At 41.8% G+C, this 17,351-nt stretch overlaps 1 protein-coding gene across 2 annotated transcripts in view; it reads left to right on the forward strand.

Annotated features, from left to right (window-relative positions):
- PPP2R3A (protein phosphatase 2 regulatory subunit B''alpha) overlaps positions 1-17,351 on the forward strand; it is a 173,590-nt gene that overhangs the window by 147,378 nt on the left and 8,861 nt on the right. For both annotated transcript variants that reach the window (XM_056121611.1, XM_056121612.1), the window contains exons 12-14: positions 5,714-5,889; positions 6,879-6,997; positions 8,355-8,461. In XM_056121611.1, coding sequence (XP_055977586.1) covers positions 5,714-5,889; positions 6,879-6,997; positions 8,355-8,461 — 402 coding nt within the window. The remainder of the gene's footprint in view (positions 1-5,713; positions 5,890-6,878; positions 6,998-8,354; positions 8,462-17,351) is intronic.

Here is a 17,351-nt window from a genome sequence, read left to right on the forward strand (position 1 = left end):
TTGTAAAGGTCTCTCACAGTGATTCGATAAAAAAAAGCTTAAAATTTTTTAAAAAAGTACAGGAATCACGATCACGATCACGACCATCCTGTTATTCGTCGATTGCCTCGAGCAGGCCCCAGTAACGTCTCCTTCGTCCTAGCCCTGAGATTTTTTTTTTTAAGTGCCATATTCAAGGCTCTTTCAGGGTTAGGAGAATGAGACCCATCACTGTTATTGGTATTTGGCATATTGGGTACGCCATGGGGAGTTTGCCAGACTCTGCCGTATGGGCAGGTTACATTCGGTAGCCTGCCAGATTGTTCAAAGTAAGAATGAGATAATAAGGTGTCTCATTATTATCAACCGGGAACTGGGTTTTATAGTCTCTGGGTCTTGGCCGCTGATGGGATTACACGGCACCAAGGGGCCAGTTGGTGGGTGTGACCCCTGCCTACTGGAATATGGAGGATCTGAATTACTGAATTCAGGATCTGAGGATCTGAAATACAGGAATTACTGTGTCAAAAAAGTTATGTGGACGCACAGACTCTGTTGGAAACCTCTCACTACAAGTTATTTGCTGAGTTTCAGAAGAAAAGTCAAGAAAGACAGGCAGGGCACAGCGTAGCTACTATCGTGTGACTGTCGTGGAAATTATCCACCCTAGGCTTTCTTTAAGTTTAAATGCTTGAAACGGGGCTGGAGCAATATCACAGTGGGTAGGACGTTTGCCTTGCACACGGCCCACCCGGGTTCGATCCCTGGCATCCCATATGGTCCCTCAAGCACCGCCAGGAGTAATTCCTGAGTGCAGAGCCAGAAATAACCCTTAAGCATCACTGGGTGTGACCCAAAAAGCAAAAAAAAAAAAAAAAGCTTCAAACATCTCCAGAAGGTTGAACTACCATCTTCATTATGGGTCATTAAGCTTATTTACAAGAAATAAGAAATTATTAGCAACTAGTCTTGTCCCCGTGGGAGTATCCATGATGGTATTTACAGACTAGATTATTAATAGCAATTCATCCATGACCAACAGAGCTATGAAGAAATGCTCTTTCTCTGGGAATAACTGGTAGTCGATGAATAACATTCTCTTCAGTAAACTGCTTATTTGTGCAATTTTCACATTTATATGAAATTCCAAATAAACCAAAATAGCTATGAGCAGATTAGAGAATTTTCCAGATTTTTAAATAAAATCATTTTGTAATATTTATGATGTAAAAAAATCTTACAAGTTGCTATTAAAAGAAACAGGAGATACAAAGAAATGGAAACATATTACTTGTTCATGGAAGAATTAACATTGTTAATATGATCATCCCACCGAAAGTACTGTACAGATTAAAGGCATTACTATCAAAATTCCCAAGGCAAGGTTGCAGTGATAGTACTGCAAGCTGGGCACTTTCCTTGCACATAGTCGACCCAGGTTCAGTCCCCAGCATATCATCTGGTCCCCCGAGTGATCCTTGGAGTAAGCCCTGAACAACACCACAGGGTATGACCCAAAATCTGAAACAAATAAAAGCCACTATGGCTTTAATTAGATCATAATTCATAAAATACATCAGGAAAACATAGGCAAAACTCTCCATGACATTGACCTCAAAGATGTTTTCAGTGATTGAGCTCCATTGGCAGAGGCAGGGGATAGAGAGCAGAGCTCATGCTCTGTATGCAAGTGGTCTGTCCTACATGGTTCCACCCCTCCCCACAAAAGCCAGAAAGCTAAACAAAAAAATAAGTAAGATTAAATAAAACTAAAAGACTTCTACTGACTGGAGCGATAGCACAGCGGGTAGGGCATTGCCTTGCATGCAGTTGATCCGGGTGACCCGGGCAACCCGGGTTCGATTCCTCTGCCCTTCTCAGAGAGCCCAGGAAGCTACCGAGAGTATCTCACCTGCACGGCAAAGCCTGGCAAGCTCCCCTTGACATATTTGATATGCCAAACACAGTAACAAGTCTCACACTGGAGACGTTACTGGGCCTGCTCAAGCAAATCGATGAACAACAGGAGGACAGGGACAGGACAGGGAAAAGACCTTCTACACTGCTTAACTTAAAATATATGCTACTGAATAGGAGAGAATAAGCTGACAGGCTGTTATCCGGAATATATAAAGAACTCAACAAATAACTTCAGGTGCTAGAGTGATAGTACTAAGTGAGTTAGGGTGCTTGCTTTGCATACAGCTGACCGGATTCAATCCCTGGCACCCCATATAGTCTCTGGAGTGATCCCTGAGTTGAGAGCCCAGAGTAAGTTTTAAGCACAGCTGGGCATGGCTCAAAAAACAAATAAATATTTTAATCAAAAATGGGAAAAACAGCTGAAAAGGCTCTTTTCTCAAAAAAGACGGCCAACAGACATATGAAAAAATGTTCAACATCACTAATTGTGAAGAAAATGCAAATTAAAGTAACAATGAGGTTACCAAACCCCAGTGAAAATGGCCTGTATCAAAAAAAAAAAATGCCAGAAGAAAATGCTGACAAGGGTATGGAAAAAAAAGAAATTAATTCACTATAGTGAGACTGATACCAAAAAATTCTCAAAAAAATTAAAAATAAGACTTGCATATGATTTAGTAATTCACTCCTTGACATCTATTCCCAAGAACACAAAAATATTAAGCAGAAAAGATATGCACGTCCATAGTCATGGAAGCATTGTTAACGACAGACAAGATATGGAAATAACTCCTGCCTAAAGATAAGTGGATAAACATGATGTGGTAGGATCAGAGATAGTACAACGGAGACAGTGTTTGCCCTACACACAGCCAACCTAGTCCAGGTTTAATCCCCAGCATCCCAAAGGGTCCCGAGCACGAGGAGTGATCCCTGAGTACAGAGCTGGGAGAAAGCCCTAAGCACTGCCAGATGTGGCCCAAAATTAAGAGGGAAAAAAGAATGTAAAAAAAATTGAGGATGGATAGATAGATAGATAGATAGATAGATAACAGAATACCTCTCAGCCATTAAAAATAGATGAAACCTTACCTTTTGCTGTATAGGAAAGATGAAACTGATGATGTTTTGTGCTAAACAAAGTAAGTTAGAAGAGCAAATATGGAACTGGCCGGGGCTGGAGTGATAGCACAGCGGGTAGGGCATTTGCCTTGCACGTGGCCAACCAGGGTTCAATTCCCAGCATCCCATATGGTCCCCCGAGCACCGCCAGGAGTGATTTTCTGAGTGCAGAGCCAGGAGTAACCCCTGAGCATCGCTAGGTGTGACCCCCCCCCAAAAATTTTTTAAAAAAAGGAACTGACCAATGAAAACAAAGCCCAAGATTCTGTCAGAAGAAGTGGACCAGCCACTGCGGGGAGGAAAAGTGGGAGGAGCAGCAGATGCGGGAACCATGGAGGAGGGATACAAGCACTTGGATGGTGAGTGTGGTGCAGTGGGACTGTATTCCTGAGACATAAATACTACTTAAATCACAATACCTCAATAAAAATATAATTTTTAAAATTTTAATAGGGAAAGTTTGTAGTTTCTTATGACAGAAGACAAAAATCACAGTATGCCAAAGCTTGAAGAAAAAACGTAAAGCAGGACCGGAAAGAGTCCAGTACAGTTATTTGCCTTACATACAGCTGACCCAGGTGTGAGCCCAGACACCGCGTATGGCCTCCAGAGCACTGCCAGGACTGATTCTGATGCAGAGTCAGGACTCAATCCCGAACACTGCTGGCTGTGCTCATCTACTCCCCCATATAAAAGCTTGTAGATGAAGCAAAGGCTGTTTTAAGAGGGACAGTTACATCAACAAATAGCTGTATTAAAAATGTATACATACCAAATAAGCTAAACTTTACAGCTACACTGTAGCACTGTCCTCTCGTTGTTCATCGATTTGCTCAGGCAGGCACCAATAATGTCTCCATTGTGAGACTTGTTATCACTGTTTTTGGCATATCGAAGACACCACAGGAAGCTTGCCAGGCTCTGCCGTGTGGGCGAGATACTCTCAGTAGCTTGCCAGGCTCTCAGGGACAGAGGAATCGAACCCAGGTCAGCCGCATGCAAGGCAAACAGCCTACCTGCTGTGCTGTTGCTCCAGCCCAAACTTTCTCTCTAAGAATGAGGCAAGAAATTAAATCTGAAGTTTTTAGAAATGATAAAAATTAGAGCAGAAATAAATGAAAATATAAGCTAGGGTAAAAGATCAGTGAAACAAACTGGTTTTTCATATATAAACAAAATTGATGAGCCATTAGCTAGTGATTTTCAGCCTTTTACATATGTGGTCCATGGCACTCTGACTGGAATATGGGGGGAAGCAACTCAGATGAAACTTCAGGGAAAAGAGGGAATATTATGCTTACATCACAGAAATACCAAGGATCATATGAAATCACTATGAACATTTATCTGCTACAAATTGGATAGCCTAGGAAAATGACAAACGTATAGGCTTCGTGAATAGGCCCATTTAAGATTTAGGGGCCAGAGCAACAGTACAGTGGGAGAACGTTTGCCTTGCACAGCATTCGACCTGGGTTAATCCTGGCATCCCATATGGTCCCTGAGCACTGCCAGTGGTAATTTCTGAGTGCACAGCCAGGAATAACCCCTGAGCATTGCCAGGTATGATCTAAAAAGAAAAAAAAAAGATTTAATCATGAAGAAATGGAAAATATGTGCAATGAATAAGAATTTGAGTTATGAAGATGTAGTATATATGGGCTGGACGATAGCACAGCAGGTAGGGCATTTGCCTTGCACGTAGCCAACATGGCCGACCCGAGTTCGATTCCTCCGCCCCTCTGGGAGAGCCCGGCAAGCTACCGAGAGTATCTCACCTGCACGGCAAAGCCTGGCAAGCTACCCATGATGTATTCGATATGCCAAACACAGTAACAAGTCTCACAATGTTACTGGGCCCGCTCGAGCAAATCGATGAACAACAGGAAGACAATGACAGTATGTATATGTATACATATGTATATATATATATGTATACATATAAACACACACACAATGGACTACTATGCAACTGCAAGGAATGATGAGATCATGCAATTTACTGCAACCTGGTTGGAACTGGAAGATAATCATGTTGAGTGGAGTAAGTCAGAAAAAGAAAGACAAACAGGCTGATCTCACTTACCTGTGGGATATAGGATACTGAGGAAATGCAGTGTAGTAAAGGGGGACGCCTAGATCACCCTTGACCCCAGTGTTTAGAGAGGAGGACAGAGAAGGAAAGAAACCAAGGGGGTTGGAGAGAACTGGAAGTAACTGGGTGAACAGGCACCAGGACGTCTGTTATAGCATCTGATCTGAAAATAAAAAGATAAATACCAGGGCCAGAGCAATAGTACAGCAGGTCGGATATCTGCCTTGAATGTGTCCAAATCAGTTTGATGCCTCTGAGCACAGAGCCAGGAGTAGCCCTGAGCACTGGTTGGTGTCGTCCAATCTGGGCCCTCCCAAAAAAGATAAAAAATCAGTAGTCAGAAGATGAAAGTAGTTTTTTCTAAGGAAGGGAAAACAGAGGGAAGAAGAAATCTGCCATTTTGTTTGGGTTTTGTGGAATCATGTCTAACATAGACATGTATGTAACTGAGCGAATAAAGAAACTTACACGGGTCCATCTCAAACCTGTCTCTGTCTGTCTCTGCCCACATCTCTCTAAATTTCTTTCAATATAAACTGTCTTGCTTCTCAAAAGAGATAAAAGAATTTTGTTGATAATGCCCTTCTCTTCTAGCGTTGAATACTGGTTCCGCTGCATGGATGTGGATGGAGATGGCGTCCTGTCCATGTATGAGCTGGAGTACTTCTATGAGGAGCAGTGTGAGCGCATGGAAGCCATGGGCATTGAGCCCTTGCCGTTCCATGATCTGCTGTGCCAGATGCTTGATTTGGTGAAGCCAGCCAGCGATGGTGAGATTTTAAGTAAAGAAAGGGGCATTTGCACTGTTCACATAGGTAACACAATGGAGAAGATGATCCTGGATTGTCTAAAAAAATGGACACTGGGGCTAGAGCGATAGCACAGTGGGTAGGGCTGCCTTGCATGTGGCCGACCTGGGTTCAATCCCCAGCATCCCATATGGTCCCCCAAGCACCGCCAGGAGTAATTCCTGATTGCAGAGCCATGAGTAATCCCTGAGCATTGCGGGGTGTGACCCAAAGAGGGGGGAAAAAAAGGACACTTTCAGAGTCCTCTGTAAAAAAAAACAGATTTTCAAAAAAACAGAAATGTTCAGGTGTTTCCTTTGCTAATAGTACAGACCCAGGAATCTGTGGGGAATCCTGTTGAAGAAACAGGACGTTGGAGGGTGGAGAGACAGCACAGGCATCAAGGCACTCGCCTTGCACACTACACACTCTACTTGGAATTGTGGCACAACCCCTAAGAACCACCGGGGGCCACTCCTGAGCTCAGAGCCAGAAAGAGCCCCTGAATGTCACCAGGTGCGACCCAAAACATCCACCTCACCCTCCTCACCCAACCCCAAAATGGGATTTGTAGAGAGAAAAAGCAGATTACCAGGGCCTGAGATGAGGGGAGAGGGTGGGAGGTGACAGTGTGAGAGGAAATGAGGAAGGATGGTTAGTTTCCTCTTTAGGTGATGAAAATATTAGGAACTCCATAGTGGTAATGACAGCATGACACTGTAGAAAGTAAAAGTCACTTAAAAGTGAATTTTATACCTTAATGCAATGAAATGTAGGTTCGGGGAGATGGTACAATGGAGAGGTAGTACAAAGGGTTTGATCCTCAGCAGCCCATGTGGTCCCCTGAGGCTCACTGGAGTGAGCCCTGAGCACCACCAGGGTTGGCTCCCAGACCAAAAAATACAATAAAATAAAACTTACCAAAGTAGAACTTGGAGGAAATTTATCGTATTTCTTCATTTATTTTGTAGGCAAAATAACTCTACGAGATTTGAAGAGATGCAGAATGGCTCACATCTTTTATGACACTTTCTTTAATTTGGAGAAATACTTAGACCATGAGCAGAGAGATCCCTTTGCAGTCCAGAAGGTACTTCTATGATTTTAACTTCTGTTTAAGGACTACAATATTCAAGGCTGGGTACTATAGGTAATGTGATATTTAAAGAGGTATGTTTAAAACATATCAAAAATAAAATAAAAACATGTCATCAGGGGCTGTTGGGGCTGGAGCAATAGCATAGCAGGTAGGGCGTTTGCCTTGCACACAGCCAATCCGGGTTCGATTTCCAGCATCCCGTATGGTCCCCTGAGCACCGCCAGGGGTGTTTCCTGAGTGCAGAACCACGTATAACCCCTGTGCATCGCCAGGTGTGACCCAAAAAACAAAAGAATAAAGTTTTGAAAAAAATTGTTCTAGTTTTAGAAAATATGTCAATGGGCATATCAGTATTAAAAAGTCGGGCTGAATTTAATTTACTATCTATTCATTTCCAGGTAGCATAGTAAAAAAGCTTTTCTCCATAATAAATAAATGTTCTCCATGACAGACAATCTTAAATAACATATTAATAACTTCTGTGCATGGCTAACTATTTGCAGTCAATCTACAGTCTACACTTGGGTAGAGAAAAGTACATTTACCATACACAAAAACCTACAGATTGGGGTAGGAGCCATAGTCCAGTGGGTAGCACACTTCCGTTGCATGCAGCTGGCCAGTGTTTTTAATTTTTAAGTTTTCACCTTTACACGAGAGATGGGTGTGTGATCAGAGCACTTGCCTTGCATGTACAGGAAATCAGTTTGAGCTGCAGCACTGCTGTGCCCACACACCACAGCGCTGGGCCCGACCTGAGTAGCACTGGGGGTGGCTTCCAGCCCTTTTGCTTTTCTTGGAAGCCCACATCCGCCCACAAATTAACGACTTTTTTTTTTCATTACTTACTTTTCCATCTCTTTATAAGAGAAGGTGGATATCAATAATTGTTTGATAGAGCTCTGTTCTGATCTGCAAAGAACATTATTACTCAGAAAGTGCTCAATAAATCCTAGACGGATTTGGAGACACTGATTATAAAGAGATGTCAATGAACAAAGGCATAAGGTGGCAGTGAAGCCTGATTTCTGGCTGTTTCTAGGAAGATGGACATGGTGTCTGAGCTCACTTTTAAATAATAAAAATTGTCCACGGGAGAGGAGGATAAAGAAAGATTCCTAGTCACAGCGCTAAGAATATAGATCTAAAGAACCTGACTGCCTAATACTTAGTTATAATTTGTGACCGCAGGTGTCACAAATTGGGGAAGGTTACTTTGACTTTTGCACCCCTTCTGAACATGTCAAGAAGAAACATCTTTCAGACAGGTTTCTGGCAGTGATACCCATGTTTGTGATGATTGAACTCCGCCCACTTGTGTTGACTCCGTGATCATCTTTCCTGCCAGGATGTTGAGAACGATGGGCCCGAGCCCTCCGACTGGGACAGGTTCGCCTCCGAGGAGTATGAGACGCTGGTTGCGGAGGAGTCTGCGCAAGCGCAGTTCCAGGAAGGGTGAGTGCGCTTCCCTGGGCGTCGCGGGCCTCTCACAGGAGCCACCAGCTCTGGATGGTAAAACTGCGGTAAAAAATTAGGCTGGCGTGGGTGGGGTGGGGTCCAGTACTAGAGCACTTCCAGGTTCAGTTCCCGACACCGCATGGTCCCCTGACTACCACTAGAAGTGACCCCAATTAATAAGCCAGCAGTAGTTCCCAAGCAGTTGCAAGATGTGACCAAAAAAAAAAAAATTTGTTTAAATTAATTAGGTTAGTGATATTCTGGTTTTGAATATCATTAAAATTGAGTGATTATCACCACTTTTAGTTGAGTACTTTTCTCAATAGTTCCCTAGGTCACAAATTTCCTGAAGTCTTTTTCTGCCTTATTCACTGTGAAAGAACTATACCTTTCACTGGAAACCGAGGTATCTGCAATCACACTACTTTGTAAACAATGTTAGTAAAGCTTTCAAATACAGCATGAGGGGCCAGAGCGATAGTACAGCAGGTAGGACGTTTCCCTTACACGCAGCTGACCCGGGTTGGATCCCCGGCATTCCCAAAATCACCACCAGGAGTAATTCCTGAGTGCAGAACCAGGAGTAGGCCCTGAGCATCGCCAGGTGTGACCCAGAAAGCCAATAAATAAATAAATCCAGGATGAAGCTAACAGAACTGAAGCTTTTTAAATGATAAATATGGTCATCTTTAATTATTTGTCCTGTATAGTTTCATGCATTAGCAGCAAATAACAGGATATAACTTCTTCATATAATTTATAATGAGATACAGCTCCATAAGGAAACCATTGTAAGAAGTTATTCAAGAGTTTCACTGCTTAGAACATTTCAGCTACTTTAGTTTCCATAATCATCCAGTGATTCCTTTGTCAGTTCCTCAATTTTTTGTCAGTGTTTCTCTAAGGCTCTCAAGTAATCTTTATTATCAATGTGATGCATTTTAAAACACAGTCATTAAAGAAACAAGGTACAGTAAAAATTTTCTTCTAGCCATGTTCTCCCCACAAGCAGTGTTACCACTTTCTTCTTAAGTTCCCTTCCAAAGATACTCCCCCCTTTCCACCTCCCTCCCATTCTCTCTCTCATCTGGATACCTACATGGCTATGAATAAGCAAATACCCACCATACACATACATTCTTTTCTATTTTCTTTTGGGGTTTTTTTGGAGGGTGGGGAGAGAATGCGGAGGGGCATGAATCTGACACTTGTATCTTATATCACTGAGCTCTATCTCCAGTTTATTTCTTTATTCTCTTTACACAAATAATAGTACAGTAGTATTGTTTGGTACCTTGCTTTTTTCACACTTACATATAAAGTTTGATATACAATATCAATACGTTCCAGAGATCTGCTGCAAAACATAGCACCTACATTTAAAAACATGATGTTGTATACTTTGTGTTAAGGATAGATCTCACATTGAGTGTTCTTACAAAAATCCACAGAATACAAGGAAAGTTTTGGAGGTGACTGATACATTTAGTACCTTAGTTGTAGTAATGTTATCAGAGATTGATATGCAAATGCCCCGACTTATTAAGATGTAGTCATTAAATGTGTACAACCTTTTATATATCAATTAATTCTCAATATTAAGATCAAAATAGTAAAAATAAAGACTGGAGACAAGGTAATGATGAACCAAACACTCATAGTTTATATCACTGAGGTATAAGTGAGGTTTCACCCTCTATTTGGGGGACCTTGAGGATATAAAAGTAATTTGTTGCTTGCAGGCCACATCCAAGCAGTGCTCGAGGACTGCTCCCAGTGTGTTCCGTAGGGGTCTCAGGGCACCGTGCAGTGGGGACTTATCCTGAGCCTCCTATACACAGCGTGCTCACTAGCCCTTTAAGCTATATTCCTGGCCCCTAGAGAAATTTTTTATTAAAAAAATAAATAATAAGGGATCAGGAGAAAATAAAAATCAGAGATTGTCCCATAGATTTATCTAATTAACATTCTGAATTTTTTTAGAGCCTCATATTATTCCACTGCACTGTAAATACAATATACAGGGAAAATTAATGTAACTGAAATAGGGACATAGAGGAGAGGAATAAATTTATTTGTAAGTTTATTAGCAGGACCTTAGCAGATATCCTTTAACGCTGATAAATCAAGTTGAAGGCTTGGGAATAAACATTTGAAAAGACATAATAACCATACTCTAAGTATTCTAATTCAGTCATAAAATACGCATATAGAAGAAAACTATAGACCACGCAGTATAAACTAAGAACAGAATTAGGTCATTGGATGGAACATACTCCTGGAGGGGATTGAACCAGAGCCTCACCATACCAGGATGCACCTGCCCTGCCCCAAGCCATATCCCCATGCAGGCACCATCTGATTTTCAAAGCAGAAGTCCCAAAATGAAGAAAAAAGAGAAGTTGAAACCTATAAATTTGCCAACATTGTCATTTTTTCTCTGAAAGTAGATAGAATACATCTGTGGTTTACTGTCCAGATCCTTTACAAAATAGGTATTAGACTACAGTCGCTCATGCCATATGAAAATAAGAACAACACTGTCCTTCCTAAAGTATGAAGAGGGACATGTACAGTTTCTGAAACACTGAAAGAAGAAACTAGGTGGGACCCAATTAAAGAGGAAACCAGCTCTTAGGTTTTGTGCTAAAGCATGCAGAAAATAACACTACAGAAAACAGGCGGAACACCAGGGCTGGGCCATACCCATGTTTAACTAAAAGCAAGAGCAGGGACGAGACCAGACGCAGAATCACCCGTATAGGTCACACCCTCAGGAGTGGAGAACTTTCTATCAAGGGTCATTTGGATATATAAAACGTCACTCAAGGGTGGCTGCAGGCAGGAGCATACTTTGCCATCGTGTAGCAGAATCAGGCCACATGACTTCTTGGGCCATGGCCCGACATTTCCATCCTCTGCGTTCCCATGGTCCAAACATTCCCAACCTCTACATTAAAGATAAAAGTGGTGAGTGTGGCAGCTAGTAAGCTCAGCCACTGAAATACCAACAGGCCAGCAGCCTGACCCTTTCATTCTCTGAAAACACTAGCAGCCCACCACGACCCTTCCTATGAATAAGCCAGTGCACACAGAGGCTGTAGTCTGATCTCAACTCCACAGTAAAACGGACACACCAATGCTCAGCAACTAGAAGCTTTACACTTGGAGACTCACCACAGTAAGAACAGGACATCAGTCTACCTGCTGTATTTAGGGAAACTGAGCAAGACTAGCCACATAGTTGGAAATGAAAAACAATATTTCAGTGAAAAATACAACTAGTGGACCGGAAGTAGAATGGACACAACTGAAAAGTTTTTGAATAAGATATTACTATGATATGAAGGTAAAAAAATCTTCACAGACAAGGCAGGGAAATAATAACCAATTAATTCTCAGAAGTTTAGCTGTTTATTGAAACCAGAGTATCCTTTGGAACAAGGATCAGAAATATTTTTCAGGCCAAGTAACATTTTAGGCTTTGCAGATTTCTATGACAACTGAGCTCTGCCATTATATTATGAAAGCAGCTTTTCATAAGAGGTGTGTAAATAACTATGTTCCAATAAAATTTTAATAACAGACACATGGGTATTAAATTTCTATCTTTGGCAAGACAGATTTGTTCCACACACTTCAGTTTTCCAATCCCTACACTAGAGTAATCTTGCAAAAAGAAAAAAAAAACAGCTGAAGATTTAGAAAGAAAAAACTGATTACCTACAAAGTTAACACATAGAGAAGTGGAGCATTATCACTGAAATACTGCCGAGAACTTTGAACAGAATTCTGTTTCTGTTTAAATGTGAGGGCCAAACAAAGACACTTCAGACAGTTTACAGACTATCTGAAAGAAAACTTACAGCACATTCTTCAACAAGGTAAATTAATCCTAAAGAAATTGGAAGATACAAAGCCATCGTAACAAAAATTAATAAAATTGATTCTTAAAACTGGCTAAGAATTGATTACAGATACTGTTAACATTAGACAGTAAATGGTCAGAAGAACATGTCATGCTTTTGTTTCTATAAAAAAGGAAACCGTAGATGATGCATTTATATGTCTCTAATAGTGGCTAGAGTTAGAGCACCTCTGTTAAAAATTTCATGTCACAGATTCCAAGCACCACAAATTTTTCTTTCAAGTCAGTATAAGAATGTATATAAAATATATAACTTTCACATCCTTTTTAGGAAAAGACATTAGATTGTTAACTAGGAAACAACTGAATAAAGAAAACAATGCTAACCCAGTATGCTAATCAGCATCCTTCACTTTACTGGAGAACCTACATTCAGCTCAAAGTAGCAAAGTGGAGGAAACATAAGCAAAAAAGGAAATTAGTTACAGGCATGTGGAGCAGAAAAGTTTGGTATATTACTGACTGTAGGAGTAGAATTTCTTCCATCTCTTAGGCATGCTTTTCTTTCACTCTTGGGCAAGATTTTACTAAGTAATCACCAAATAGTTGAGGGTTCAAGTAAAAGAAAAAAAATCTCTTGCCCTCAATTTCAAGTAGAAGCCCAGGATTTGGTTCTAATTGGCTTGGTTTGCATCTGATCCCCGAACCAACTCTTGATAGAGTTAGGCCATTCAAATTAATGTTTTCTCAAGGAAATTGGGGAACTTGAAGAATATGGCCTGGAAAAGAGGGAATGTTAACACCTATTCCACTAAGAAAGAAAAGAAAAAATGCTCTAAGTATTGCCAGGTGTATCCCTGGAGGCTCACAGTACCACTAAATGTGACCCGGGTGCCCCCAAGCACCACCATGTGTGGCTGGAGTGGTCCCCAATACTTGCAGACCACTCCCAATAGTGCAGGACTCGAGCAGTACTGTATGCTCAGGCCTTAAAATTCAACCATCCCATCTGGTTGCCCAAGAATTGCCAGGAAGTGCTGTATGCCTGAAACTCGATCATGAATAACTTTGTAAATTACAGTGCCTCAATTTAAGGGAGGGAAGGGAGGGGGAAGGAATCACCAACTGCATGGACCAGGGAGTGTGTAGTGGGTAGGGCATTTACCTTGCATCTGGCTCACCTACCTGGGTGTTCCATTCCCAGCATCCCATGTGGTCACCAAAGCACCATCAGTAGTAATTCTTGAGTGCAGAGCCAGGAGTAAGCCCTGAGCATTGCCAGGTACAGCGCAAAACAAAAACTGACTCAAGAAAAAATAAAAAATTAGAAAAAACTACGTATCAAGTAAAAATGCTCAATTAGTTATTAAACCATTTTTGTTTCACCAGTAAATAAAAAAAAAGTCCAAAAGAAATTGAGGAGTTTTGGGGTGAGGAGTGGGTGATGGTCACACCCAGCAGGTTCAGGACTTATTCCTGGCTCTGTGCTTAAGAGATTACCCCTGGTAGTGCTTGGGGGACTATATGCAGTGCCGGGGAATCAAACCAGATCAACCACATGCAAGGCAGGTGTCTTAACCCCTATTCTATCAAATATTTAAGAACACAATACCAAACTTCAAAATACTACATGATCATATTTAACCTATTCACTATCAAAAAGCAAGACTTCCATTGTAGAAATTGACACACTGATACTAATATATATATATTTATATATATGTATATATATTATCTCCAAAGTACCTACAGAAACCAAACATTTATGAAAGAAAAAAAGAACTTAAAAGTATCTGATTTCAAAATGTATTACAAAATGTTCAACCAGGGCCAGAGAAATAGTAAGGGGTTAAGAAAATTGCCTTGCATGCAGCTAACTCTACTTCAGTTCCTACCACCATAAAGAGTCCCTCTGAGCACCTCCAGGAGTGGTGTCTGAGTACAGTGCCAGAGAACCACTGAAGACAGTTCCAATACTGTAGCACTGTAGCACTGTCCTCCCGTTGTTCATTGATTTGCTCAAGTGGCACCAGTAATGTCTCACAACAAATTGTGATACTTGTTAGTGTTTTTGGCATATCGAATATGCCACGGGTAGCTTTCTAGGCTCTGCCGTGCAGGCGGGATACTCTCGGTAGCTTGCCAGACTCTCCGAGAGGGACAGAGGAATCAACCCGGGTCAGCCGCGTGCAAGGCAAATGCCCTAGTTAATTTTCAACCAAAAGAGTAAGTGTAATATTTTTTTAAATGAGACTGAAGTAATTGAATACACAAAAAAAATTTTAGAAGGCTTCAATCCATATTTCAACCCATGTGCTAGAATAATTAACACAAAAGGGATAACAGACTTGGGCTGGAGCAATAGCACAGTGATAGGGTGTTTGCCTTGCACGCAGCCAGCCCGACCGAGCCGGATTCGATTCCTTCGCCCCTCTCAAGAGCCCGGCAAGCTACCGAGAGTATCTCACCCACACAGCAAAAGCCTGGCAAGCTACCCGTGACATATTCAATATGCCAAACGTAGTAACAAGTTTCAAAAAAAATGTAGAAGTTACTGGGCCCACTTGAGCAAATCGAACAACGGGAGGACAGTGGACAGCGGACAGTGGATAACAGACTTAAGTGTATGAGGGAAAACCATAAAGCTTCTAGAATAAAATGGAAAAATTTTGGTGAACTTGGTCAAAAGCAATCAAAATGCTAATAATTTGAACTTCCTTCAAAATTTAAAGCTTTTTCTTTTTGAAATACTCCAGAATTATATTTCCAAAATATTCTTATAAAGAACTCTCACATTTCAAAAATTAAAGGTTACTGAAGACAAAAGACTCTAGTGATTAGAAATTTGGATAGCATTGTTCTAGTCAAATAGTATCATTGGCCAGTTAAATGAGACAACAAAGTGTGCACTAACAGAATGGTTAAATAACGTGTGTCTGTTTATCACTCTGCAGCCGATTTTCTACTTTCCTTTGTTGTTGCTATGATGAGCCAGGGTCACACATACTTGGTTACAGTGCTGAAGATCACAGTTAGTTATGGTGCTCACAAGGGTGTACACTTCAGCTGCAGTGCTTGCCGGGATTGTTTGTGTTGCCGGGATTACACCCACCAATGTGGGGCAGTGCTGGGATCCAGCTGTGACCTCACACCTTGACAGGGAGGTGCCACTGAGCTATGCCTCAGCAGGGGTCACTTAAGTTGGGGGAGTTGTTAACTCTGGGCTGTAGAATTACAAATTGCTTTTTACTTACTGCCTGATAATTTATGAAGTTCATATCTAGCACATTAAGAAATGTCACTTTACTCCTATATCTACTTTCATAGGTATATGTATTCATTGAAGATGTTGAAAATAAACAAGTCTTCACCTAAAATCCACCAAGAGACAGTGTACTTGTCATTTTGGATATATAATTCTAGGTGTTTCAATGCAGATAGATCATTGTTTTACAGAAATGAACCTTACACTACATATTGTTTTGTACCCAACTTTAAGGGGAAAAGAGAGGCATCTAAATCCTGGTTAGTGCAAAAAGAGGAACTGATGGCAGCTAAAGGACTAAAGCCGGCTTTTTCCACTTGCTTAGTGCCAGAGACAGTGAGTATGCAAGGGAGAGAGGAAGTACAGATGAGAGAAAATGCAGACCAGCTCTAGAGAAATTCAGCCAGTGTGTTTGAGGCTTCTGCTGGACAGCCTGCTCTCGTCTCACTTCGTGAGATTAGATAATCAGCACAGCACATGGGGAGGAGGCCTCAGGGGAGTGGGCCTCCAACAGCCACTGTCCCTAGAATAAGCACTAGAAGATCAACCAAGACAAGGTCCCATTGCAGGGTTTAAGAGCTGATTGGTGTGTCAAAACAAAGCCAAATCTAAAATCCCAAGGCTGTAAGAGTTAGGCTTCACTCAAGAGGAATTACAAATTAGAATGAATCTAAACACCAACCAGAAATTACCAGACTCAAGCATTAGAAAGAAAGGGAGAAGAGAATGGTAGCACGGAAAGGCAAGAGGCTCGGGAGCCAGGCAGATCTGGTTCTACCTACCACTTGCCAGCTGGACACTGTTACCTGACTCCTCAGGCTCAGTTTCAGAAGATACCTGCTTGTGAGAATCTAATATATAAACACCTGGCACACCACAGATGCCTGATAAGTAGTAGCTCTTTCGACTGTTACTACTTCCTGTATAGAAAAGATCAATGTAACAGCACGGTCAAGGGCACAGAATTTAGAGTTAGACAAGCCTAAATTCAATCCTTGCTCTGCCACTTACTAGCTCTGTAATCCTAGACAAATAAGCCTCAATATCCCCTGTACAATGAAGATATAACCTGCCACACCCAGAACTTTAAAGGATATAAACACTGCAAGACCTATTATCTCAAGCCTAGAGCCTATATCGGCAGTAAACGGTGCTTATTACTATTGCCACTGATAGCACTGATAGCAGCCACACTGTGGAACCTTCTTACACAGCATATGTGTAATAAATTCAACTAAAACCACACTGTAGAACCTTCAGTCTCTAGAGCATTATCATTCCTTGGGACTGAAGAGACAGTACAGTGGGTAAGGCGCTTGCCTTGCACGCAGCCCACGCAGGTTCCATCCCCATATCCCAATCCTGAGTACTCCCAGGAGTGATTCCTGAGTGCAGAGCCAGGAGTAACCCCTGAGAATTGCCAGGTGGAGCCCCCCACACACCCTCCCCCCCAAAAAAAGCATTACCATTCCACTGAGCTGGAGTGATAGCACAGCGGTAGGGCGTTTGCCTTGTGCACAGCCAGCCTGGCCGAGCTGGGTTCGATTCCTCCACCCTTCTCGGAAAGCCGGCAAGCTACCGAGAGTATCTCGCCCGCACGGCAAAGCCTGGCAAGCTACCTGCGACATATTCAATATGCCAAACACAGCAACAAGTCTCACGATGGAGACATTACTGGGCCTGCTTGAGCAAATCGATGAACAACGGGAGGATAGTGTCAGTGTCAGTGACCATTCCACTGCTTACCTTGATCT

The sequence above is a fragment of the Sorex fumeus genome, unplaced genomic scaffold, assembly GCF_029834395.1.
Source record: "Sorex fumeus unplaced genomic scaffold, SorFum_2.1 ptg000044l, whole genome shotgun sequence".
In the NCBI taxonomy this organism is placed as follows: domain Eukaryota; kingdom Metazoa; phylum Chordata; class Mammalia; order Eulipotyphla; family Soricidae; genus Sorex; species Sorex fumeus.